Source organism: Elgaria multicarinata, chromosome 8 (assembly GCF_023053635.1).
Source record: "Elgaria multicarinata webbii isolate HBS135686 ecotype San Diego chromosome 8, rElgMul1.1.pri, whole genome shotgun sequence".
Classification (NCBI taxonomy): Eukaryota; Metazoa; Chordata; class Lepidosauria; order Squamata; family Anguidae; genus Elgaria; species Elgaria multicarinata.
Window position 1 is genome coordinate 37,162,480 of NC_086178.1, and position 26,717 is coordinate 37,189,196.

A 26,717-nucleotide genomic window follows, 5' to 3' on the forward strand; every position below is an offset into this window, starting at 1 on the left:
CCTGTTAGGAATAACTGGGCAACATTGCCGAAGGAGGGAACGAAGGCCCGGGCATTGCCTTAAATAGCCCCTCCCTTCCTTCAGTTACATGACAGCAAGAGCCCTTAGAGGGCAAATCCTTTATTTCTCAACGGGTCGCCTCGCGTCTCCCCGTGAAGCAGGGAATGCCGTCCCGCCTCAAGAGCTCTCCTCACCATAAAGAGGAGGAGGAGGAGGAGGCGGCCGAGAGGGTGACTATTCTCTCCTCCCCTCGCTTGAACGAACAAATGGGATATTCACGAGGAAGTGGAACTCCTCCAGGGGCGCAGCGTCACTTGCAAGCCGCTTTATAAAGGTGGCCCCCCAACCAAAGCCCGCGCCGTCGTTGCTCAAGAGGAGCTGACGACGCTGCGCTGCCGGAGTATTGGGAGAGAAAACCATGAAAGCCGCCGCCTCCGCCTCGTGCTCTTTGGCCCTGGGACTCCTGCTGGTCGCAGCCGCTCAGCCCTCGAACAACCGGCAAACGCAAAGACCGAGGTAACCCCTCCAGCAGCCCTCCGACGCTGCAGCGCGCGCGAGGGCAAGAGCCCGCGAAGGGCAGGTGACCTCGCGCCGCCTGCCCGGTTCCCTGTTTAATTGCCCAATGACGGCGACGAAGACACCACCACTGCCGCCACCCTCCTCTCTCTCTCCCTGCCCGCCCAAATTGTCCCCACAACGTAGATCCGAAGTCGAAGGGACTCCGAGCAAACTAGCGGGCAGGCTCAGCAAACAGGCAACGTTTCCGAGGAGACGTGCTGTTTTCCCTTTTTTGCTCCCGCTATCTCAAGTCCCGCTTCCTTGTCCATCGCAATCTTGCTGCCTGTTCTCTTGCTCTGCGCCCGGCTTGACGAAAGCGACGCGTGCTGTGCTGAGAGAGGAAAGTATCCCGCGGGGCGCTCAGTCCCGTGCAATGAAGAGTAAAAAAAAAAACCCCCAAAAAACAGCTTTAGCTTGCAAGGACGAGTTGCAAAGAGAGAGAGAGAGAATTATTCCAAGCGTAGTGGGTGGGCGCACTCGGCAGAGGTTTGTTGGTTTGTATCAGGATTCAGTTCCTGCTGTGCGATTTTTTTAAAAAACCAAACTGAACTGTGTGCATCTTTCACACATGAGGGTTTATACAGGTTTTGCTTATATCTGTGCAGGAAATGTAAGGCAGTGCTTATTATGTAATACATTCTCATTTCCCTAAACTGATGTTTAGTACGTGCATATTGGATTCCAACCTCAACATCTTTTTGCCTTAAATCTGTACTGTGATTGTAAAATTTACATTGGCTAGAACACGTTTAATATTAACATATTTCTCCTTCCCTTCGTATTCCATATTGAACCCATTTGCACATGGCACAAAAAAGAGCAAGGGAGTTTCGGATAGTAAAGCATATTCTGGTTCATGTGTGAAAATCGTGTAAGCCTAAACTCTGTATTTTCAGTCTAACTGAGAGAGGTGTGGTTTATGGTCCTGATCCTGTTCTTTATGAATGAATCTAAACCTCTCTCTTTTAAAAGCCTATAATACAACCTACTTTCACAGCATTCCAACATATCAGTTCTACATTACATAGATGGGGCGAAAATACTTTTTTGCTTGTTGTAATCTTTTTCAGATGTACTTCTTGCATTCAGTAAATGAAAACTCATGGTAATGGTAGTTTAGTAGGGAAGATCATGGTGAGCAGAATTCATGGTCTGACAGTGGACCACTGGTCAATTTATAGTAAGCCACCTAGTGGCTACTGGGCTGTGTCTATACGACATCGCTTTGCCTCCTGATTCCCCCGAAACCCTGCACCATCGCTGCTGCGAAGCGGAATCAATAGAGTTACACGGCAGTAGTGAGCACAGGCTATCCAGCCTAGGAAAAATCACAGCGCTGTTGTTAGAAGCGGGAACAGGAACCCGCAAAAACCTTTATTTTTAATGGCAATTCTGTGCAACTTTGAATGCCTGAAGCAGCGCATCTACATGTCTACAGTTCATTTAATTTATGCATTATATACCTTAACTACCTTTCCTTTAGTTCCCTGACTTTTACATCACCATGGCAGCCATTACAAGCTTGTGGAGGCTCCCACACACACCCTGCATTCCCACGCCCACCCTGCACTGGGATCTGACCCTAAGTACACCCATATTCTTAACCTGAACTGAAGATACCACTGACAGATGAAGAAACAATGTGGTGAATTCAGAGCAATTGAAAAAGTTGTGGCAAAACCACATTTCGAAAAAGTGTAGTTCCATAAGGAAAAGCCCACTGTGGCTGTGAGTTGGCAGCTGCATCATATAAAAAATGCAGCACCACTGCACAGCCATGATAGAGTATATAGGGTGTATAGACAAGTCCCTGCTTGCTGTGATTTGACTTAGTCTGATCCTGCAAGGCAGATCTTAAAGAAGAGACCATACTTAGGATTACTTAACACAAGTGAAGACAGAAGGGGAGCTTATATGCTCCCTTTGCACATTGAAAGCATGCTTAAGGGGGGTATAGGATTGTGCTGTTTAGCCCCACCCCTGATAACAACACACTCACACACCACATTCCCTACTTGTTGGGTTGTGAACTGAGGGTTGTTCATAGTCAACACACCATGGTTTCTTAGCACAGCAGGGTTCACACAACACAACAACCCACAATTCAACCATACTCAATCTGTACTCTGGCTTGTCAGGTTGTATGAGCCCAATCTGAGTATGGATTCTTGCTTTATAAATTTCAAAAAATTAGGTGAACAACTAGGGTTCTAGTAAAGAAAACGTAGACTATGTGAGTCTAAAGTCAGCCTATTTCTGGATCCTTTCACTTGGGATTAGTCAACAGTTCTTCATATCTGTGTCATCTCTTATTCCAAATTAGTATAACTGGGGATGAGTCACAGATGAGTCTTGTCCAGTGACCTTGCCATGGCTACTCCACCCACCCATGTGGTCTTGCTTTTTGGGCTTTTGTTAACTGTTTGGAGACTTTGATCTCCATTGACTGATAATCTTCCATAGTTATGTCCATACCATCTCTTTGTTTGGATAAAACAGATGCTAACCTTATTACTCTTTACTGCAGGTAATCCTTCCTTTCTCATCACCTAAATACATTGACCTGGTTCACATGATTGCACGGTGGCTTGTTTATGCCGCAGCACATGCCAGCATATGCCTGGGCACCATTTGTCTAATCCCCCTCACACCAAACCCAGGGAGCATGGCCTGCTGAAGAGAGAAACAACCCTCAAATAACCCCTGGGCTGTTGTTGATTGTGTGAATGTGCCCAGTGAATACTGCACCTATAGAATTGTTTGGTTGCTATTTCTTCTCTAGGTTGCGGCTGCTTAATATGTCAGTTTCTCTTTTTAAAGGGTATAATGACAGCCTTTCATAAAACTTTAAACTCTATTTTATAATTTTCATTCTAACTACTTTAAATACTTCACCACCATCATTTTTCTTGTGTGGCCCTGTTTTCCGGTAGTCCTCATAGCCCCCTTAGTTCCATATATCCATATAGTTTTAATTCATTATTGAGGATATCCATGTATTGTGGGAATGCAGACCTCGACAGAAAAAAAAGAAGGTTGCCCACTCCTGCCTTAAACAGAGTTCTGTGTCATTGGTGCTAAGAGAAGTTAAGATTTCTATGCCATGTTAACCCAAATTCTACCAGAAAAGATGAATTGTGTGAACTACAATACATGGAGATAGGTAATCTCATGGGATTACCTCATGGGTAATCTGTCAGTGTCTGCCTACCAGTAGTGATGCTATGTGCAGATGCTATGTGCATTTTGTCTATCCAGACTTTATTAGGCTATTTCAAAAGTAAAGCTATTTTCTTTTTCCCCCCAGGTCTTTTAAATGTGGTGGAATTCTAACTGGAGCATCGGGGTTTATTGGGAGTGAAGGATTCCCAGGAGTCTACCCTCCAAACAGCAAATGTACTTGGAAAATCACAGTAAGAACTTTTGGCACCACACAAAACACATTGAAAAGAATAGCATGCAACATTTCTCCATTACTGGAACTTTGAATTGTGTGGTGAATGCCTTACCTGGGATAATAAATTGGTAGCATATCAGTAATTTATCAGCAAGGACAAAAAGCAGAGAATCTGGGTAAAATCCAATAGGCCTTACATAGAGTAGATCCATTGAAATGCATGGGACTTTCCTCATCACTAACTTCATTTCAGTGAGTCTACTCTGAATAGGACCTTTTACATGTAGATCTTTCCTCAGATACAGCAATGGTATAAATGTCTTCAATTACAGAAGGGTTGTAACTTCATTGTCACTTTTTATCTCCAATGAAAGTTTGGCTATTGGCTACAATAGATCTCGGTCCTTTTTCTTCTTTAAATCAGAATCTGTTTCTGAATATAGGCACTAATGCTAGTACGTGTGGACTGCATAGAAAGGACACACTGAATGGGCACTTTCTGTTCCTTAAGATAACACTAAAATAACTGGTGGTGAACCAGATTGATCCTGGGGCCTGGATTGCTTCCAGGACCAACCTGGAGGGCTGGATGATGTCAGAAGTGGGGTCCTCTCCTGAAACCCTAAGCCCTGAAATTACTTGGCTCCATTTTCACTTTCTCTGTGCTTATTGTAGCACTGTATATATCAGAATATATCACTGATCACTATATATATCACTGTATATATCACTCCCAGTTTACTTCTGGGAGTGGAATCTAGCCAGTCAGTTACACGTCCACCGATTCCCTACACCTGACTGCAATGGGAGCCACCACCTGCAGAAGGAAGACTTAGCACTTCAGGGGCAAAATGAAGCATGTGGAAACACTCATTTCTGGAACAGGGCAGGTTGGTAGAGCTTGCATACGGGAGCTCCGCTGACCTGCCCCAATTGAGAAACCAGCATTTTCATTTGCTGTAGGGCTTTCCCTGGGAAGTGCTAAATTGCTGTTGCACAAATAGTGGGTCCTGCTCATGCAACAGAAACATCATGTTCCACCATTTGCTCAACAGAATCATGAGGCACAAGAGAATCGGCGAACACGTAAGCATCCTGTTGGATTCTGACCACTATTATTATTGTTTTTTATGGGCTGAAAACACACAAAATCTAATAGTTACATCAGCAGTAGGGCAGCAGCCACAATTTAGTAATAAATAGGTTTTAGAAGAAAATAGGTTTTAGAAACTCAGTGATTGATTTACTAATTTACTAAGGAAGTTGGATTCAGATATTACATTACAATCAAAAGACCCAGTCTTTTATATCTCTATCTGTAGAAGCCTTCCATCCTTAAAGGCAGCCTAAAAATAATTTTAAATAAATAAATACTAGAAGTGCATTATATTCCAGCCTAGCTAAAATCTATGACTTGTGGTTCTACTACAGCTGTTACTGTTGTGTCTCTCATATAGCAATTTGTAGAGCACAAAGACACAAAGTATCACATACCAATGGTTTTAAAATAATATCCTTCTTGACAGTCCTTAGTGATTTAGCGTGAGTAATCTAAGAACATTCAGGACATACAATGTATAACAATATGATACAAAAATAGCATTCATGACTGCCACGATTCTTTAAGTAGAAAGTTTTAACATGTTCAGTAGCTGAAGTCCATTATAAGACTAGTGACAAGAAGTATATTTTGAAGAATCTTCCTTATACTAACTGCAATAAGCAGTGTTAAATTTAAGCTCACTTGCCAGAAGAAACTCACAGCCTATTCAACACTCCTTAACATGTTGTGGGGAAGAATGGCTGCCAATAGTAAAACAGTGACTGCGCTGTGATTTTATTAGTTGCCCATTTACAGTTTTGAATGCAACGGGGGAGGCTGATTGGGAACTGGAAGCAGGAATTATCTTCAGCTTCATAAGGGGAAATTAGTAGCAAGAGCCTGTTAAAAGAGAGCTGATTTATAGACATAATAAGTTATTAAGCTGATTGGCATTTGTCTGCCCATATTCCAGACATCAGAGCATGGGTGGATGACAAGGAAACTATTACTGTCAAGAACAGAGACAGAACATGAAACTCATTAAATTAATGCATTGAACTATTATCCTCTTGACTCAAATGGGCGCAGAGTCAGAACCTCAATAGCTAGATTCAACATCTGAAAAATAGTTTAGTTTCTGATCGTTTGGGTGATGTTTGCTAACACAGATAGAAATTTTTCTTTTCATGCTGAGACAGCAGTATAAGTAAATATTTGTGTAGGGAAATATTACCGCAAAAACTGTAGAGCACTACCACACTCACAAAAAATAAATCCTTGTACGTATTCAGTAACGGCATTTTTGGAAACAAGCCAACATCTGTCCACATAAATTGTCCATTCAAAAAAAGTGACAGGATTTGGCTTTCTGAAAAATATTGCAGATAGATAGATAGATAGATAGATAGATAGATATCACAAACACCTGAATTCCTGCATTGAGCAGGGGGTTGGACTCGATGGCCTTGTGGGGCCCTTCCAACTCTACTGTTCTATGATTCTAGGTGTTGTTGTTTTTTAAAGGTAAGCAGAATAGGATAGAGGATAGACCTGCGTGAAACAAATTGGGAGCTCCCAATTTGGAAGGGGGGTGTCTATCACAGTTTTGCAAATCATATCTATAATCTTCAGTTTTTTCCCATTATATGAGATTAATTGAAAACAAGTTTGATGGAGCTCAAGAGGAGATTTTCTCGACTTTGCTATGTATGCTCAAAATGGTTTAGGGTTCATCTTTACACATCGAATTTATTCATGCTGCTATCACAGCCTCCCCTGCCATCATTGCAATAACTATCAACATAGTTAGGTTAAAGTTTTGGCTTTAGAAGCCTTGTAGTAAAACATGACTTTGGTTTAAATTGGCTTTGCTTTGAAAATGCTTGTGTTTCTTTTGTTTTCTAAGAGATCTAAACAACAAAATGCAAGGAAGAATTTAAAATACCTTAGGATTTTGAAATCTCTTTTAGGCCATAGCTAGACAGGGTGATATCCTGGGGATCACCCCGGGATCACCCCTGTGTATCCACATGACGCACAGAGGATCCTGGTAGGGAAGGATGATTCCTCCTTTTCCCCGGGATATGGCCCTACAATTGTAGCCTGCTTTTTCCGTGGTCTCAGTATGATCCTGAGACCACGGAATGTGTGGGTGGGCATTGCAGTTTGTCCCGCCTCCTTGTGCAGGAGCTCTGTGACCATCGGGGGCAGGGTGGGGGGAGCGGGAGACATTGTTTTAAATAAAAAAACCTTACAATTTGCGTACAAGCGCTCTTGCGCTTTTCTCCTTTAAGAAAACAAACAAACAAAATGGCGGGTGCGACATCCTGTTCCTCCGAGGTTGTCGCGCACCACGAGTAAACAGAGAGGGAGATCTTGCAATAACAATATCATGAGATCCTCAGCCCTCCATCACGCTAGACCCATAGGTCTAGCTGAGGCCTTAGTATTCTCTGAATATCCTTCCATTGAGCAGCTTCTTCCTTCGTGCAGGAGTCCAGCCTTTTCATTCAAGGCAGTTCTTACTTCTCGGTGTCTTGGGCAAGCCAGTGCCCAAAGAAAAGGTCAAAGGATGATGATCCACTACAGTCATCAGATCTGCAGCATCCATGTACTGGTGGGTGAGGCCAGTTCTGTATATAAGCATTTTCTCCACTTTAGAACACCACTAACTTTGAACACAGCTGGAGTGCTCAGTGGAAGCTTCAATGAGGAGACTGGCCTATGGAGAGAAGGAAAGCACCCAGAAGTCTTTCTAGGGGTGGATTGTCCATAAGACAACAAGGAAAAGCATTAGACAGTGATACACATTTCTCAGCAAAAGATCGGATTAACCATGGGATATATGTGGGAGTCTCCTGGCTAGCACTCTTATAGCTACATCCCACATACCTGCTTCCTTTGAATTATCCCCTACAGCGCTAAGCTGTCACCGTTGTTGTTGTTGTTAGCTAAATCACACCCCGGGCGGCAGCGCTCCTAAGATCCTTTGCATACCAGGAAATGGGTTTAAGAAGGGAAATGTAAAAAATCATTAAAAATCAACGGATGACCCAATCTGATTCAAATTTGGTGTGCTTAAAGCTCACCTTAATATTTATTACTGTGCCAATTTTGATGTCTTTATCTTTAAAACTTACACAGATGTAAGCATTTGTTTAATTTTTCTTTAAACATGATCCTGCGCTCCCAGAGGCTGCTTGGAAAACAACAAATGATTCACTTGAAAACTAGTAGCTAAATACCTCAATTCTTTTCCCTTTATAGCACAATTAAAGCAGGATGCATGGGAGTACTTCACAGTCAAAGCAGATTATAAACTGGAAAACTTCAGAGTACTTCACAATAAAAGCAGATTATAAGCTGGAAAACTTCGGAGTCCTTTGCACGCAATTCACAGTGATTGCACAGTATAACGCTGGTGTGATGAAGCTCTTAGAGTGGATCAGATCCTCTAATGTACACATACATTTTCCCTTTCCAGATAAAGCATCCCAAAAATAATCAGTCCTGAATTTGTGCCAGTGATTTGTGCCTGGTTATGTGGATTTCTGTCATTCTTTGCAGAGTAATGATTGCCTGTAACTGAGTTTTTGCAGGGTGCTTAGTGAGCTGCTTGCATTCAGTGCACTGCCAGGGAGCAAGAAAACAAAGACAGAAAGAGGAACTGTGCATGCAGAACAGTCAAGAAATCTGGGCAGCTTTAGTTGGGAAAATAACCTTGTTTTCCCTGGAAAAGAATGAATCTGCTCACTTGTTCCCTAGAGAAAGGGTGGAAGAGAAAGAAATTGCCGCTGATTTATAATCTTTTCTTGTTTCCTCCTTTGCAGTTGGCAAGGAAGAGGTGGACAGTAATCTTTGGGTTTAAAGTTTAGCCACAACTTTATTGATTACATTCGTTAAGTGATCAGATTCGATCAGTTGATATAGGTCTGTGTGGGGATAAGGAGGACATATTTGTTTAGGTGGATAGTTTATTGGTTTTATCTAGGAGATTCCCTACTGAGCAAAAAGGTTTATGGAGCCCAAGATAAATGTGTGAGTAATGCTACCTTTTTATTTTTATTTTCCCATTAAGATACATTACTGAGAATAAAATTATTGAGAAAAGACATATACATACGCACGCACGCATACACACTATATGATTGTCACATGACTGGTCATGTTTTAATATATGCAGAATAGGGTTGAAATAAACCTTCTGACTGCATCTCCTCATGCCTCCTCCTGTTCATGAAAGTTGGGGACCTTCTGGAGAAGCATTTGATACAGCACAAGGGAATACTGGCAAATCGGGGGGGAAATAGGCAATCTTTCCAATATGCACACTGAGCACTTTCTGCTTACATACAGAGATCTTTGGATCTCAATTATAGGTATTTTTTCATGTAACTTAAAGGAGCAAATGCCAGAATTAAGCATGTGTTTACACCCAGCATGTAAATAGCCACTCACCTATAGTCATTTGTAGCACCTGTAGTTATTTGTGGCATATCGACAGCATAAAACAAAACAAAACAAAACAAAAACCCGTTTAAAAGCAACTGGTAAGAATTATTATGAACTACTGGTTATTGTGGACTTGTTTGATCTACGCTATACTGGATGAAGCATCAGTGGCTCACACCTGACCTGGCAAGTATCCTCTGCACTTGTAGTCAATGGCCACATTCAGACATAATGCTAAGCCATGGTTCTTTAAGCTTAACTGTGATTTATTTATATGTCTCAACACGCCCTGACCATATAACTATGGTTTGTTTGTGGCCAACGGACCACAATCTGAAACCCTGGTTTGAAGTTGGCATGTGAATCTCAGCTTGTGTTAATCATGGTTCTTAGGTCCAAACCTAACATCCTGGTTTAATCCTAGTTTGCTTTGGCACTTCTCCCTAGCCACCTTCTTGGTTATAGAGTCGTGAGGCAAGTCTGCGTTTTTCCCAGCCTTTGCCCTCTCTTTTCACTCAGCCTGGTAAATGGCTCCTTTCCCTTCCCAACTCACTGGCAAGTCGTCCTTCTCCAGCCTGCCCACTTAATTTTGCAGTAGCCTCACAAATTTTACTATCTTCTATCCAGGAACACAGCTTTTCTCTTAGCTGTTTTTAATATCTGTGCAAAAATTCCTCTTGAAAGGAAGTTCACAATACTGACCTTGCTCCTCTAGACTTAAATGCTTTTTGCAGCTGTGTTTCTGGGAAAGTCATACTCATGACTCTCAGTATTTAGCACCAAAGAGTGACCCTGAAAAGTTGTTCAATCAATTTATAGGAGGGGTAGGGAAGGTGCTGGTATGATACTTGTATGTAGAGATGCTGCATGTATCCTATCAGTAAGTGTAATGTATGGTTGCAGAGCCACCACTCATGCATTAAGAAATAACGGCAGAAAACTTCGGTAGGGTGTGTTTATGAATTATAGAAGGGAGGGAATCTTTAGGACTGTATTTGGCTCTAGGCATGCCCAGAACAGCTGAAGAATTCCAAGGAGGAAAGTATTCATGTTTGCCACCCTGTTTCTGTAGCTGGCCAATGATAGAACTGGTGTGCAGTGTGGGCGTGCAGTCCGTGACTGCTGCAAAGGTGTTCAAGATAACAGCAGGGTACTGGCAGAGGAAGTGGGAGGGACAACAAACCGATACTAGACAAAACAAATGGTGGCTTTCTTGCTCCTCTGTGAGCCTAGCTTGTTAAAAGAAAAAATCTAACTATGGTTAGTGTTATGTGCAAACACTGCCGTTGTGAATTAATGTTTATGTGGTGTATTTTTATTTATTTCATCATGCATTCAATGCTAATCACAATAAAATTGCAATAACAATACATTCAAAGGGGGGGGGGAAGTGTCCCTGGTTCCTTTTCCCTGTGCTGCACAAGAATTCAGACAGAAATCCTTTGATGCAGAATAATTGCCCTTGGACACTTTTTCTCTAATTTAAAGGAGGAAGTTTGCCAAGTTTTGCCCACATTCAATCCCAGTTATCATATTGATCAAATACAGCATAAGACATTACAGGTGCATATTTTCATATTTTCATATTTAGCATATTTTAAAATCACCTGCTATGGGAGAATTTGACATTTCTTGCCTATTTAGATTTATAGACTTGGAAAGTGACAATGTGGTTTTGGTTGTGTCTCGACAGGTTATGTAGTACGTTAAGACTATTATTTATGGTTTCATTAGGAAATACTTTCTTCATGTTATATATATTGCAGCTGTGAAATTTAATAATTCATTCTACTGCTTAATTTTACTCATGCAGTTTCACCTTTCAACCTTGTGTGTTTATTATAGCTCTGTTTAAAAATAGTTGGAAAACATAAAATCACCTCTTCTTAACAGATTTAACACAAAATCATTAACAGTGTAGGTGATCCAGATGAGAGGTGACAGTTTGGCATAATTAATTCTCTTCATGTGAGTACAAAGAACTGGCACGCACAACAGCATTTGTCTCACTTTTTGTAGACTTTGCTGCTGTGGTTTTTGTCATTGATGGGGGATCATTCATAAGTAATTTTAGATCCAGTAAAGTAAATATTGAACCGTACAGCCAGTTCAGGCACTGACATAGGAACATAGGAAATCACCTTATACCAAGTCAGACCATTGATCCATCTGGCTTGGTATGGTCTACACTAGGGAAACATAACCTCTTGGACTTGACCCTGAACCTGAATGCCCAGGTCTTGGCAGTGGCCAGGAGTGTATTTGCATAACTGAGACTAGTGCAGCAATTGTGTCTGTTCCTAGAAATGTCTGATCTGTCTACTGTCACACATGCCTTAGTCACATTTCATTTGGACTACTGTAACATGCTCTATGAGGGGCTGCCTTTGAAAACTGTTCAGAAACTTCATCTAGTCCAGAATACTGCATCTAGACTGTTGGGCTGGGCCTGATTACAGGCAGCAAGCAAGTCTCTAGTTACAACAGCTTCCAGTCTGTTTCCAAGCAGATAACGCCCTATACAACTTGGAACCAGGCTACCTGAAAGACTGCCTCCTCCCATATGAGTCTGCCCAGTTCTTAAATTCTTTTGGAGAGGACCTTCTTTCGAGACTGCACTATCAGAGGCATGACGTGAGAGAGGGCCTCTGGTGGCAACACAAGAGAAGGCTTTTCCAGTGGCCACTCCCAGGCTGTGGAACTCCCTCCCAAAGGAGGCTAGGTTTGTTCCCTCTCTGTTGCCCTTAGCCTGTAAGTGGGTCAGTGAGTTGAGGGCTATTTTTAATTTTTAAAAATCTGTAACTGATTGATTTTTATTGTATTTTAATGTATTGTTTTATTATTTGAATCATTTTTAAATGTTTCTGTAAGCTTTTCTTTTAGTAGAAAGGTGGGGTATAAATAAAATATGAAATGGAAGGCCTTATGCTGAAAGAGATTCTGCACTCCTGGTCTACATTGACTGGCAGTAGTTCCCCAGGGTTTCAGACCGGGCACTTTCCCAGCCCCATCTGGGTATTTTGCATGCAAAGCATGTATGTTACCATTGAGCTATGGTCCCTCCCTCATAGATTAGGGTGACCATATGAAAAGGAGGACAGGGCTCCTGTATCTTTAACAGTTGCATAGAAAAGGGAATTTCAGCAGGTGTCATTTGTATGCATGTCACCCCGGTGAAATTTCCTCTTCATCACAACAGTTAAAGCTGCAGGAGCTATACTGTGACCAGATTTAAAAGAGGGCAGGGCACCTGCAGCTTTAACTGTTATGATGAAGAGGAAATTTCACCAGGTTCCCCAGAGATACAAATGACACCTGCTGAAATTCCCTTTTCAATATAACTGTGAAAGATACAGGCGCCCTGTCCTCCTTTTCATATGGTCAGCCTATCATAGATGAATCCTCCATTTCTATGGTGGAGAAGCATAAATGTTGCATGTCCGTACCACATGAATTACGTTGGCATATGACCCATTTCACATATATTACATTTTTAGTATGGCAATTTTTGGAGGGGGTGTTATATGAATTAAGAGGGGTTTGAGAAGAACTTGGATATTCTCTTGTAACAAAATGTATAGATAGTAACAATTACACCGTAAGGCAACTTATAAATGAGAGGCCATTAAGCTCTAGTATTCTTTCTCTCTACAGGTTCCTGAAGGGAAAGTGGTTGTTCTTTCTTTTAGATTCATAGATTTGGAAAGTGATAACTTATGCCGATACGATTTTGTGGATGTGTACAATGGCCATGCAAACGGACAGCGTCTTGGCAGGTTCTGTGGCACTTTCAGACCTGGTGCTCTTGTGGCCAACAGCAATAAGATGTTGGTGCAAATGATTTCGGATGCCAATACAGCTGGAAATGGCTTTGTTGCAAAGTTTTCTGCAGCAGAACCACATGAAAGAGGTATTATGCAAATTCTTATAGCTTATAACTGTAGATACTCTGAGATCTATATTTTCATGTACGCTTCTTTGTAAAACCAAGGGGATTAATCTAGAATTTAGGTTAATTTGCTACCTAACCAAAAAAGGTATTTAAAGCAACACATTCTTGCCCCAGAAGATTTTGAAGTAAAAAAGTATAGGTATTAGATAAGGTGTTTATCCTAATATTAAGGTAAACTGTTTGACCAAATTATTATTTATTTATTTGTAATATTTATATATTGCTGAATATAATAAAATCTCTCAGCGGTTCACAACATTAAAATACAGTATTAAAACATAACATTAAAACACAGCATTAAAACAGCATTAAAACACATGCAACTTTAATAAAGGAGCAGTAAAATGCTAAACTGGATGCAAAGTAGAATTGGGGCTCAGATGGCCAGTTCTACTTTGATTAGTTAGATGCAAACTGAGTCATTCTTTCACATTTTAATTTACTTTATTTCAGAAAAGTTGTATACCACTTTTCATTTTAAAAGCAGTTAAAAACACACTTGCTCCCACAATCTCAACAACCCATGGGTTGTTGTTACATGCGAACCAGATGAAAGTCTGGGTACCCAACCATTGGGCCTGTTTCAGATGACACGTCAGGCTCTGTGGTTAGAGAAAATGTGGTTCCCTGGGGTTAGCACTAACCACAAGCCGTGCTGTTGTCATGGTTAGACCCACAAACCCTGCTGCAGACAATCTGACTGTGGTTAGTGTGTGAGCAGGATTTAGCAAAACACATCACACAAGACACGTTAAACCCTACTGCTTAACCAAAAGCCGTAACCAGCATAGTTTAAGGTGTCTTCTGAACAGGCCTACTGACTTGCTGAAAGGAAAGGAAATGCTCTCAAATAACCATGATGCTTGATAGTATGTTGCTGCAGAGGGGTCTCTGAAATGCTTTGCACCTCAAGCAGCATAGCTTTCCAATATGTCTCTGAAGAAACGTGGATGGCCTGGCCTGGCTAATGGGGAAATTTCTCCAACAATTGTATAATCAGATTCAATCCAATGGCCTCCTTCTGGAGGTAGATTCAGTAATATTCTCCCAGATTCAAACATAGAGATGTCAAAAACGCCTTGGTGATGAGAAGAGTTCAGCACACTGCCTCCTTAGCTTCACACTCTGATTTTATTCCCTCCAGGCTAAGCTAACATTTGGTTCTGCAAATGAACCAACATTGGAAGAAACCAATACTTTTATTTATTACATTTCAATACCGCCCAATAGCCAAAGCTCTTTGGGCAGGTCACAACAATAAGGTGAAGTGATGAGGGACTGCAACTTTTACTTCTTAAAATTCTCTGCCCTGGTTTTTTAAAAAAGAGGCCACGCTATCTGGAAAGAGAGTGGCTGGAATAACAGACCATGTTACACTGTATAAGGATTTAATAATGAATTGATGCTAGGAACACTAGTGGAGCTCTTATCAACTACAGTTGGGTTTCAGCAGAAGGACTGCAGCCAGTTGGGATTACTGTGAGATTTATTTGAGCATTGTGCAATCCAGCCACATAAAATTGTGGAGGGGGATGCTTGCCTAACATTATGTTGTGTATTTTTAGGAGATCAGTACTGTGGTGGACGACTAGACAAGCCTTCTGGATCCTTTAAAACTCCTAACTGGCCTGATCGAGATTACCCAGCAGGAGTGACCTGTTCATGGCACATTGTAGCTCCAAAAAACCAGGTGAGCTGTGTTCAAATACATGATCTCAGCCTTCATCTAACTTCCTTTCTGTCTGCAAATCCAGCCTCCCCGCAAATTTCCAATTGTCTATCCAGCGCTACTCCAGCCATCCCATCCCAACAAAGTTTCTAGCATTCACTTGTCCTTGAAATGCTTCCAGCCAGGTGCTTTCAACCCCATTCTTGCTCTCGGTCAAAGCCCAACCTATGCCTTCTAGTGTGACCTGTAAATTAGCCAATTAAAAGACAGTGGCTACTTCCACTCTGATTTAGGCTGTGAAAATGGGCACTCAGAAAATGGGCCCACCAATTAGCAAATCATTAGCTGGGCATTATACTTGTTATTGCATTGTCCAGGTGGCAGGAAAAATAATGGTATTAGTAGCAGCATAATGGATATAAGTTCCATGGGAGACATCAGTGGAATTTGTTTTATGCTGCTATTATATCTACAAGTCCCATTGCATAATAAAATGTCCATATTCCCATAATAAGTTTAGCTTTTAGTATTGATAATTTTTCATTATTTGTGTAGTTGTGATTCTTATGAATAAACCCTGTTTTCATCTGAAATGTAAATGCGATTCACAAAAAAATACAGCTAGGATAAATTTAAGTGCTGGTTCTTGCTTTCTAAATGCAACTAATGAATATTTTCGTTTTTTATAACTGAGTTATAAATTCCTGACAGAGTATATACAGTGAGAATATGATTTCTCTATCTTCTGTGTTCATTTCCCTCTATGTTTCTTCTGTGTTTACTATATCATTGGCAGTCTACTTTTGTGTGAATTTTATTTTCTGCTGACTTGGCTTTTAAATCAGAAGATTTTATGGAAAAGAAGGATTGCCTTGTTAGAAGTGAAAACAAGAAGTAAAAGATTTTCCCATTATGTTTAGTCTATGCACCATTTCTGAGCACCAAAGTGAATAACAAAAACCATGTCTTCAATTTAAGACCATTAATTTCCTATTCAAAGAGATTATTTCAATATTTACTCTGCTTATCTGACTTGAACCAAGCAGAGGTGCTCCTTTCATTGAGCAGTGTATAGCTGTCGCTAAACTCTTTCAATTCTCTTTGTCCTTTCCACCTTCAGGTTTTGATGTCGTAATCTACCTGCCCATTCTAGTGTTTATCATAGTATTGAGCATGTCACCATTTCATTTCTTGGGAGTGAAACTATTTTGCTTAGTTTCATATCCATTTGTTAGTCACCCTATACCAATCCTTCTAATACTTCTTTTCATACTATAGCAGGGTACTCAATCTTTGCTTTTTCTTGTTGCTGCCTAGGTTTCTGCTCCATAAACTATATTATGGCAGGAGACACATAGTGATTGAAATATCTTCAAGCATATTTGGTAGGTTGGTTGCTTTTCATATCTACATTTAACTTTCTGGAACCTTTTCCATGCCACTTTGAGCTGCCTTTTAATCTGCTTCTCATGATCATAATCCTCCAAATGAAAGAGCTGGCCAAGATAAATATATTCTTCTGATCCTTAATTTATCCCCCTTCCCACTTCCATCCCTAAATTGATCAGGATAACATTTTCTTGAACTTGGGGCTGTACATCAGCTTAGTCTTTTCCTGTATCCATCTTTAATCCACATTCCTTGCTTTCTATACACAGATCATTTAACAGTTTATGAATAGCAAGTGATTTAATTGAACATGATAAATTGCAAAGCACTTGATTGCTCTAGTCTACTCCCAAATATGCCAGAAAATCTCTTCCAACTCTCAATGAATTATATCATCCCATCAGTCTGTTCTTTCTCCTCTTTGATTCTTATTCTTAAGTAAGTGTCTTCTATAAGTGTCTTTATAAGTTGATTAGCAGCTTTTAATTCCAGTAACGCTTCTTGGGAAAGCATATATCTACCAAGGAATCAAGTTCTTTTTTTACCGCATTAATAAACTTTTATTGCTCTTTCATTTCATGTGCATCAAATTGTGAAATGAACCAACAGAAAATATAACTTCTGGCAGCCTTCTTTGATTTACATATTTGTTGTTGTTTTTCATTAAATTTAGGGTTCTGCCTTTCCATTATGGAAAGTAGATGTGTGGTGGTGGATTTTATTCTTAGAATACCCTTAGCATAAGCTCATTGTTAAGCATCACAACACTTCTATCATTTTAATTGATGGGGTGTAGCCTTAGTATACAACAAAATAACAGCCATGGGAAATTGCAGTGCAGCAGTATGGACCGCCCAGAGAGCTTTGGATATTGGGCAGTATAGAAATGGAGTAAATAAGTAAATAAATAAATGTGTGGTGGTGGGGAGGGTACATAGAATTCAGACTATCAGAAAACAGAAAAGTATAATTAAATGTTATGGCATTGTTGTGAGCCTAAAGGCTAAACATGGGAGACAAGCTGTTCTGCTTGATCACAGCTTGCAGATGTATTTTATAGCACATATGTACCTTTCGCTGTTTTCTTTGTATTTCATCATCAATCATGCTTTGATGTATGTGAGACAGTGGTATATTGCCAGATAGTCAAGGAACAGTCTACTTAACTGAATGTTTAAATTGAACTTTTTAAAAATGCAATTATTAAAGTAGGGGAAAGTGTCCCATTGTTCACTGTCTCACCAAACATATGATGAGGCTCTGTAAGATGTGGTTTTTGGTTTTACCCTCGCTACAGCTGATTCATTCACTTGATCTTTATTACCTTTCTATAAGGCACTGAAGGCGTCTTACGGAAGAATAACTAAAATACACATAATAGAGCTTAAGTGGCCTCTTTTGTATTTCAATCAAGGTATAGGTAGACAATGGCTATATTCAGATGCACAGTTAAACCATAGTTTACCATTATAAGAACAAGTGTAGGTGAGAGGTTCATGTGGACACCACTCTTTCTTCTCCTTCAGCATAGCCACAAGTAGATCGAAAGCTTCCCCTTCTGGTTTACATAAAACATAGTTTAGTGTGTTTAAATTCTCAACTGTAGTTAATCTTAATTGTGGATTGTGAAAACAAGGCAGTTTCATAAATTATGAAGTTGACTTGTTTCCACTAACCATAATTAAGATTAACCACAGTGTGTTTGGGATCAGATAATATGGCAAACTGCAGTTAGACAAAAATGGAAATGAAAGTTGTGTAATTCCTCCTCATGTCTGCATCAGAAGCTAGAAGTGTGCATGAATACTAAACTATGTTGTAGTGTTATTTATGAAACAGCCCATTACATCAACAATTCTATGCATCCCTAAACAAGAAGTTTAAATATGAATAAATGATACATTCTGACACATTGTTTTTATCTGTACAGCCATGAAAATAATTCCCAAACCCATCCAGTAAGGCCATTATTTTCTAGGAAACTTGCTGGTCGGGCTTTAATTTTGCTTTGTCTTATACATATTTCGCTTACTACAAACGTTTCCTTCAATTATTTGGTTGTGTTTAAACTTTTGTAGTAGCATTTTCAAACTGCTTTTCAGTAAATATTTGTTGCTTGTATTGTAAATAACCAATTAGAGCTTTCTCTTACTACATAGTATTGTACATATTCACTTGAATTCTCCATAAGACATACTGATTTGTTTACTCATTCTCATTCAAGCACAGTAGCTGTTTAAGTTCACTACACTGCACAAAATGTTCTGGGATCACCTTTACAAAAATATTTTTGAGAAGAGGATTAAATATAAGGGCTAGACTCGGTAGCATATAAAGATCTGTGTGTTTTAAACTTGTTTTGAAAAGGAAGAGTATATGGAATATTTTAATTTTAAAGAGAAATTCATGTGCATAATTGTGTTCATTGGATTCCTAATCCTATAAATTGTGTTCATTGGATTCCTAATCCTTTTCTTACAGCTAATAGAGATAAAGTTTGAAAAATTTGATGTGGAAAGAGATAACTACTGCAGATATGACTATGTGGCCGTGTTTAATGGTGGTGAGATAAATGATGCTAGGAGAATTGGTAAATACTGTGGAGACAGTCCACCAGCGTAAGTAATGGTATTAGTTTTATTTGAATTGCTTTGTGTTCAAACCCTCTGAAAAGAGGGGTGGGAGACTGCACACCCATTATTGTTTTTTAAATGCCAGCCTAGCTATCTTCTCAGTAAAGCCTTTCCATTAAGTAACTGTTATCATTTAGGCTTTTATAATTGGTTTTGTTTGCGGTAAAAATTATTGTAACTTCAAATCTGAATAACAAAGTGTCATTACAGTATTACTTAGACAATCTAATTAAACGGAAAGAAAAAAGAAGATTCAACACTTCGATTTCATACATATTTTAGGAGTAATGTGACTTGAACGGTTAATGTGCATAACCACCAGCCATTGTGCACATTCACTACACTCTGTGGAAAATGTGCATGTATTCTGTTGGTGAAGAGAGAATTGTGCACATCCTCTGGCCATCACACATAATTTCCAATTTCCCAAAGGAAATTTCCATAATTTCCTTTGGGAATATGCATATGTCGATGACATTTTGCATATTCTCTGACCATTGTGTACAATCTCCATCAGACTGTGGGGAATGTGTATATCTCAACTGCATTTTGCACATTCTCTGGCCATTGTGTCTGCAAATGATATTAGAAAATGTTCATAAATAACTATTAGAAGAGAACGGTGGGTCAGTTTGCGCATCATCATGGAGTTTCACACAAGCAATTATTATGGTTGATTCATACAGCAATTGATGCAGTCCAGTGTATTACCTGTAGGATTATCCCAAAGGATTAATTCTACACACAGGGGCCATCTGACTCTAAACACACTCAGACTGAAAATAAAGTTGATCCTCTGGGATTATAGAAAATAAAGCTCGAATAGAGCTCTCTCAGTAGGTCTGATGGTCAGCTGGTTTCTCTCTTCTTCTGCCCTCAGTTTGGTCTATACAGGTAGCAGAATGAGGTGGTAGAGTGTACAAGTAGTAGAATAGGCTGCGCTTTTAGACTGCAAATGGTATCAAAAGCATGATGGGACCTAGAGACCTCCTACCCCATCTCACCCTTTCCCCAAAATTATTTGGCAGCAGTAGTGAGGAACACTCGCAATAGGGCCTCCACAAGGCCCCAGACTCTGCTGTTAGGGCTGCCAGAAATAATGGTAAATTGTCATTAATGTTTCTATTGAAGATATTAGGAATCATGGGAGCTACATTTTCTATGATACCTAACACATTAGATTCTGCAAATTATGCAGCACTGTGTAGATGTAGGAACTAACGGAGGTCCAGTTCTCAAATCCCGTTATTAGTTTTGTCTTAGAATCATAGAATCGTAGGGTTGGAAGGGGCCTATAAAGCCATTGAGTCCTGCTCACTGCAGGAATCCACCTTAAAGCATCCCTGACAGATGGCTGTCCAGCTGCATCTTGAATGCCTCTCATGTGGGAGAGCCCGCTACCTCCCTAGGTAAGGGGTTCCATTGTCGTACTGCTCTAACAGGGTTGGTCAGATTGGAGGAAATGGCCAGGCCTTTACTTCACTGCTTTGGTGACGCTTGAGTGCTGGCACCGCTTCTGTGAAACCTACATGCATACCAGCAAGGAGGGCCCTTGCACAGCAGCCAGGTGCCCTTATTGCAGAACAACTAATCACTAATGCAAATTTATAAAGATGTGACCTGATAAAGTTCTACTAGTGAAGTATTTCTAAATTAAATCTGCCATCTATGGGACCTGCTCCTACCCAAAAAGCTAAAGTGGTACATAAAATGTTTTCAATTCTGCAGATTTAGTTTACGGCAAAATTACACCGATCAATAAGTGGATTAGTGCATGTGTGTTACGCAATGGTCCATTTTAGATCTACTTGTTTTCTCTTAACGTATTTGAATGTTACTATACTTATGAGAACCTAAGTAAATATTTGTGTGGAGAAAGATTTCTTCAGGAGTTATAAAGCTTGCTTCATTCTGAAGATTCATCCAAGTACATACTTGGTAGCAGGGATCCGTATGTTCCACATGGGGAAAAATTACATTAACCAAGGAAGATCTAAACTCCCATTCAAGATTACTCAAAATATTTACATATATGGTATGTTTCTATATTATGTTATGTTACAAAATCAATTGGTTGTACATTATTTCTTTCAGGCCTATTACATCGGAGAGGAATGAGTTGCTTGTTCAATTCTTATCTGATTTAAGTTTAACTGCTGATGGCTTTATTGGTCACTACAAATTCAGACCTAAAAGATTACCCACAACCACATCACCAACCACCACAAGAACTCTCCCTGCCACCACAAGTGAGTATGAAGTTCTCATTTAAGTGGTAGTGAAGAAGAAAAAATAGCTGCAATGTAAACTTTGATACCATTTTCTTCTGTACTATAATCTTATTGTAATTAAGAGGCTGTAAAAAGGATTGTTTGGATTAAATATTAGTGGCCTGCAAGTTCATAAATAGAGCAATATCAGATTAGCCTGGAATATTATGATCTTGTGAACCCTACATAATCTTACATACAACATGTCATGGGTAGATTTTCAGAAACAAAATGGGCACAGAAATGTCTTATGACTGGTTGTTCAGCAGTTCTGGGAGCTTGGGAAGACTATGGACCCTTTTTATACCAGAACCTCTCCCCTTCTTGTTGCTGATGAGAAGCTCCTAGATTCACCTTTGCCTTTGGAACGTCAGCTTTTCATGAGTTGGAGACCCATCCCGCAAATTTGACTGCAATTCTTATTTACAGAGTTGGACTTCGAGTATCATCTATGCCTCCATGAACTTGAGGCTTGGTCTTTGCCACAGCACTTTTAGAGCTACATCTGGAACAGAATGTGACAAACTAACAAGAATGCATTGTACTAGTATATCAATAGAATACTGGGTTCTTTGAAGTGTGGTTTGTCTAGATTGCTTTGGGTTTTTACTTTGGGAATACCAGTTCTCTCTGTATATTGGGGGTAAAAACATGCACACAGAAAATGAAAGTCCTTTTTAACTGACTTCTGAAATACTTTAACTGACTTCACTAACTCTATCTTTGGAACAGCTTTGAAGCCTACAGTTGCCCTCTGCCAGCAAAAATGCAAAAGGAGTGGAACTCTTGAGAGCAATTACTGTTCAAGTAACTTTGGTAAGAGCAACAAAGTATTTTTTTTCTTCAACCAGTGACTTAGGGATATATGTTTAGTTTCAGGGGAGGGTCAGAGCATTTATTTGTAAGCGACCATTAGTGCACAAGGAAATTCTTTCAGATCATGCTACCTGCATCTCTTATACTGGTGTCTATGACTCAGTTATATTCCTTGAGATGTTTTGAAGAGAAGACAGTATGAATGTGTGTCAGAAAAAAAGTTTTCCAGTCTAAACACAAATGACCAAACAGAAGGAGAACTGTTGCCCTATGAAAGTGTTGATTCAGTGACGATGCTGGCATGTTGTCTTCCTGGAACAGCCTGTATTTCTTATTCACAGTGATAAGTTTGTTGTATGTACTGCTTCCCTCCTAATTCTGTAATACCTCTTGGAGATATTACTTTCAAATGTAGAAGTTGCTCATTATGGCAGTTTAAAGGCATATATTCTCTCTTTGTCTATTCAGAATATATGTGTGTGTGTGTGTGTGTGTGTCTCAGTGCAACATCAGTAGACATTGAGAGAGGAACTCAGAGATAGCTCATTCAGTATTTACTTAGGGCCAAACTATACATTCTGCAAATTGTGCAGTGTATAGCTGAGGCATGTCTTTTTACTCTTGTGTCAGTATGCATGGCCCCAAATCATGATGCTCTGGAAGGGTAGGGTTAAACATTTCCCACCCCTGGCAGAGGGGGGTTGTTAAAAAAAAGTCCCCATTGGAGTGAATCTTTTACACCCTGTGACTGAAATCACACTTGGACACATACTTTCACATTTCCCCCCACACAGTTATTCCCCCACACCCAGACATACACTCTTAATCCACCCACCCACCCAGAGCTTTCCCTTGGTAGCGTTAGGGAAAGCATTTGAGGTAAGGAAAAGAGTTCCCTTGTTAGCGTGGAAAATCCCAGCCTTTCCCTTGTGAGTGCTTCAAACAGAAACTTTGGACGTAGTCCCCCAGCTCTGCGTGCCACATTGGAAATAGCTATAGGTCTTGCAGCCTGGTTTTAATGGATGCAGTTTAAGATTTTTTGCTCTATATACTAGGTGAAGTGGTCACATTACTGCTTCATTGTGTTCCAATTGCATTTCACTGTATTAATCCTACATCTTTCTTTTTAGTAATAACTGGATCTGTTATCACAACAAACACTAGAGGTGGAAGCTTGCATGCAACAATATCAATTATCAATGTATACAAAGAAGGAAACTTAGCAATCCAGCAAGCAGGCAAAAATATGAGTGCCAAGATTGTTGTTGTCTGTAAACAGTGCCCTCTTATCAGAAGAGGTAAGTAGACACAGCTAAATAGAATTTTGCATTTTGCAAATGACACCGATTTCCTCATTACTCCTTTCATGTTCATAATTTCCTCAGGAGGATTCAAATTGCTTACTTATAGAACAATGTCAAAGCATATTACATACTGATATTGATGAATAGCTGAGAAAATTCATAAACCTTATTCTTTTAATTCTAGGATTGTTTTTCTGAAAACTCTTCATTTATTCTAATATATGTAGTCCAATAATGCAAATGAATTGAAAAAGAGAGGATATTTGGTTAAACAACTTCTGCTGCCATAAAAATCACCATTTAGGCATCTATGAAACTAGCAGATACACACAACTTTTAATCTGAAGTGTGTTGAGGGGAAAAACCAGGGTTGCATTTCCATGCTTCATTTTTAGATTCAATATTGGGACTTTTTTTAAAAAAAGTAACCCCTAATTAGGTTGTGGACTCTCACTGGCTTTCAGAGTGGTTAAGGAGCTAAGAAAAACTGAACAAACACTGAACAAGTACTATACATAATCCCCCCTGTGTATAATATAAATAAGTCTCAGGGCAGTATCCAAGTTAACACTAGAAGTAATGTAAATTACATTGCACTTAATCTTAGTGCTACTATTGACTTGGATTCTACCTCAGATTTCTCCAAAACGTCAATGATTATCTGTTCATTAAAAAAAAAAATCCCCGAATGAACACAAGAAAAATAGAACAAACAGTTAAAAAACAGGAAAAGAAAGACTTAGCATTTCACAATGTTGTGCTGTGATAGTCAGCATGGAATTGGAGAGGGGGCAAAAGCAATATGTTGGATTGCACAGAGACCCTGAAGGAGATACCACATCTTTAGGTTTATACACTTTCACATAGAACACAAAATTATATCTCTAGCTCAAAGAAATTGATATTTGGCGGTAATGAGGTGCCATTTTTATCACGCTTAAACCCAGTTTTATTCAGCTCTTACATTACAATGATAACCTGCAAAGATAACTGTGCTTATCAAGAAATAGAAGCAGAAATTATGTTTTACCATTTTTTGTCTCTCCCTTCTCAACAGGTCTAAATTATGTAATCATGGGCCAGGTAGAAGAAGATGGCAGAGGTAAAATCCTGCCTAGCAGTTTTACTATGAGTTTCAAGACAAAAAATCAAAAGATCCTGAACGTCTTGAAAAACAAACAATGTTGAAATGTGAATTTTTGCAGCTGTGCCCTTTCATCTATCCTCTAAAATCTCTTTATACAAATGAATGGGGGGAATTGTCCTTTGTGAGAAAGTGGTGTACTTTCTGGATTTGTTCAACTATGTCATTCATATTGACTGATGTTGCAAATATCAAAAGAAAAATAACCATGAATGTCTATATTTCCAAACTTTCCGCAGCACCAGCCATCCTGAAACATACCAAGGGTTGGATCTAGGATCTGCCCTCCATTAATGGAAGTCCTGTGCCCAATTTTGGGGTTCTCCACATCACAGCTTGCCCCATTCAGTAGGGCCCCCACTCTCTTGTACAGAATTTTCAAGAAGCTGAAGGGGGGGAGGAGGAGGAGGGAAATCTGCTTCTGCCAGCCCAGTTGCATGCACCTAAATCTGGATCCAATCCAACATTTCTAGTACACTGAAACTCTTAATTTATACTTGTCTTAGAAAGATTTTTTAAATGACTGATGTGGTGATACAAGTGCAATATTTATATTAATTCATTTTAACAGCTTTGTTAATTTGCATCATCTACACACAATAAAATCTTTCAAAAACTTATTCATAATTACTACTTTTTCTAATTAGTTCCAGCATGGCTCCAATTTTTGAACACCAATTTTGGAATTGTAGAAGGGTCACGTGTTTTCATTCAATTGTTCAGAGTGAAAACTAATTCAAGGATTGGACAATGGATGTTATTAGCTTGTACTAAGCCTGGGACCATCTCTAGTCACAGACCATTTTAATTCAATGAAGTTTACAAATGTATTTTGGATTCTGTCAGGCTGGATTTTTAAAAGTCTCTAGTCAATGGCTATGTTTACACATAACAGCAGCAAATTGTGAGCTAAATAATTATATGTAGGCTAATGAATTTTTCACAAGTTAAGCAACCCAAAGTTAACTTAACGACTAAGCATATGTTATCTTTGGGTTGTTTAATCCATCAATAACCCTTTGAGCTCCATCAGACGAGCGTTTTATTGCATGCTCGTTACTGGGAACACACGGATTTTCATGGGTCCATCATATGTCGTTGTCTGCCCCCTGTGCACCTCCTGCCCCTTCTAGCCTTCTTCGCACAAAACCCCCCACCCCACCCTAGTAAGTCCGACTTATTTTGAAGGCGGAAGTTGCTGCTATCTCCTGCTGTGTGTAGGAGAAGCAGTGCGATGAAAACGCCCCACTGAATGGGCCACATGTATGTTGTTTACTTCATCTTTTGAAAGAGGAAGTAATGAGGAACAAACATGCAGGCAGAGAAGCAATGGTAAGCAAATGCAATTTTCCCCATGTGATGATGCCACATAGGTGTCACATCCTATGTTCAGAGGTTGATTATGCAAAGCAGAAGTTGCTTGCACACAATCAAGCAAATCATAGGTCAATTAACCCACAATTTGCCACTATTACATGCGAAGTGGGCCAGTGTAGACTTTCAAAAGCACAGCTATGCATGGCCCTCACTTGTGTCTACCATGAGGAAAAGCTAATAAAGATTTTTCATTCCCCATTTGTAAATAAGAATGGTAAGATATAGAATTGTTGTGAGGATGGATGTGATAAAATAATTGCAAGATTAAAGAAATAAGAACATATTGGGTACAGTAGCTAGAATGTTGGGACTGGGTACGAAAATTCTAGATTCAAATATTTGGAGAGGAAGTTCATACTGGACAAGTCAATATCACACACCTCACTAGGCTGTTGGGAGAATAAATGCTACTCTGAGCTCCTTGAACAAAGGCAAGGTGCAAATGAAATAAATATTGCCTCAGTCTTAGAAATTAATAAATTACAGAAGTATTAATTTATAAATACTACAAAATGAACGTACTTTAAAAGAAAATAAGCATAAGCTTGCCCATAGCCTTCAGAAGGCTCATTAGCAGAAAGCAATCAACTGCTGTCATGCCTTATTGGATTTTGCATTCTATATAAAGAAATCCTGCAGCAAAACACATTCTAATGGGGCTTCCTACTGAGTCCTTTTTCTTGTTTTGAGCTATTTGTTTTACCTTTGTGCTGT

General features: G+C 39.6%; 1 protein-coding gene across 1 annotated transcript; it reads left to right on the forward strand.

Annotated features, from left to right (window-relative positions):
- Positions 1-391: 391 nt before the first annotated feature.
- Positions 392-24,964, forward strand: PCOLCE2 (procollagen C-endopeptidase enhancer 2). The gene is made up of 9 exons (XM_063132168.1): positions 392-516; positions 3,866-3,971; positions 13,104-13,359; positions 14,967-15,091; positions 18,941-19,077; positions 21,187-21,341; positions 22,095-22,178; positions 23,309-23,476; positions 24,540-24,964. Exons 1-9 carry the CDS (start codon positions 419-421, stop codon positions 24,668-24,670), a joined length of 1,260 nt encoding a protein of 419 aa, XP_062988238.1. The 5' UTR covers positions 392-418; the 3' UTR covers positions 24,671-24,964.
- The last annotated feature ends 1,753 nt before the right edge of the window (positions 24,965-26,717 follow it).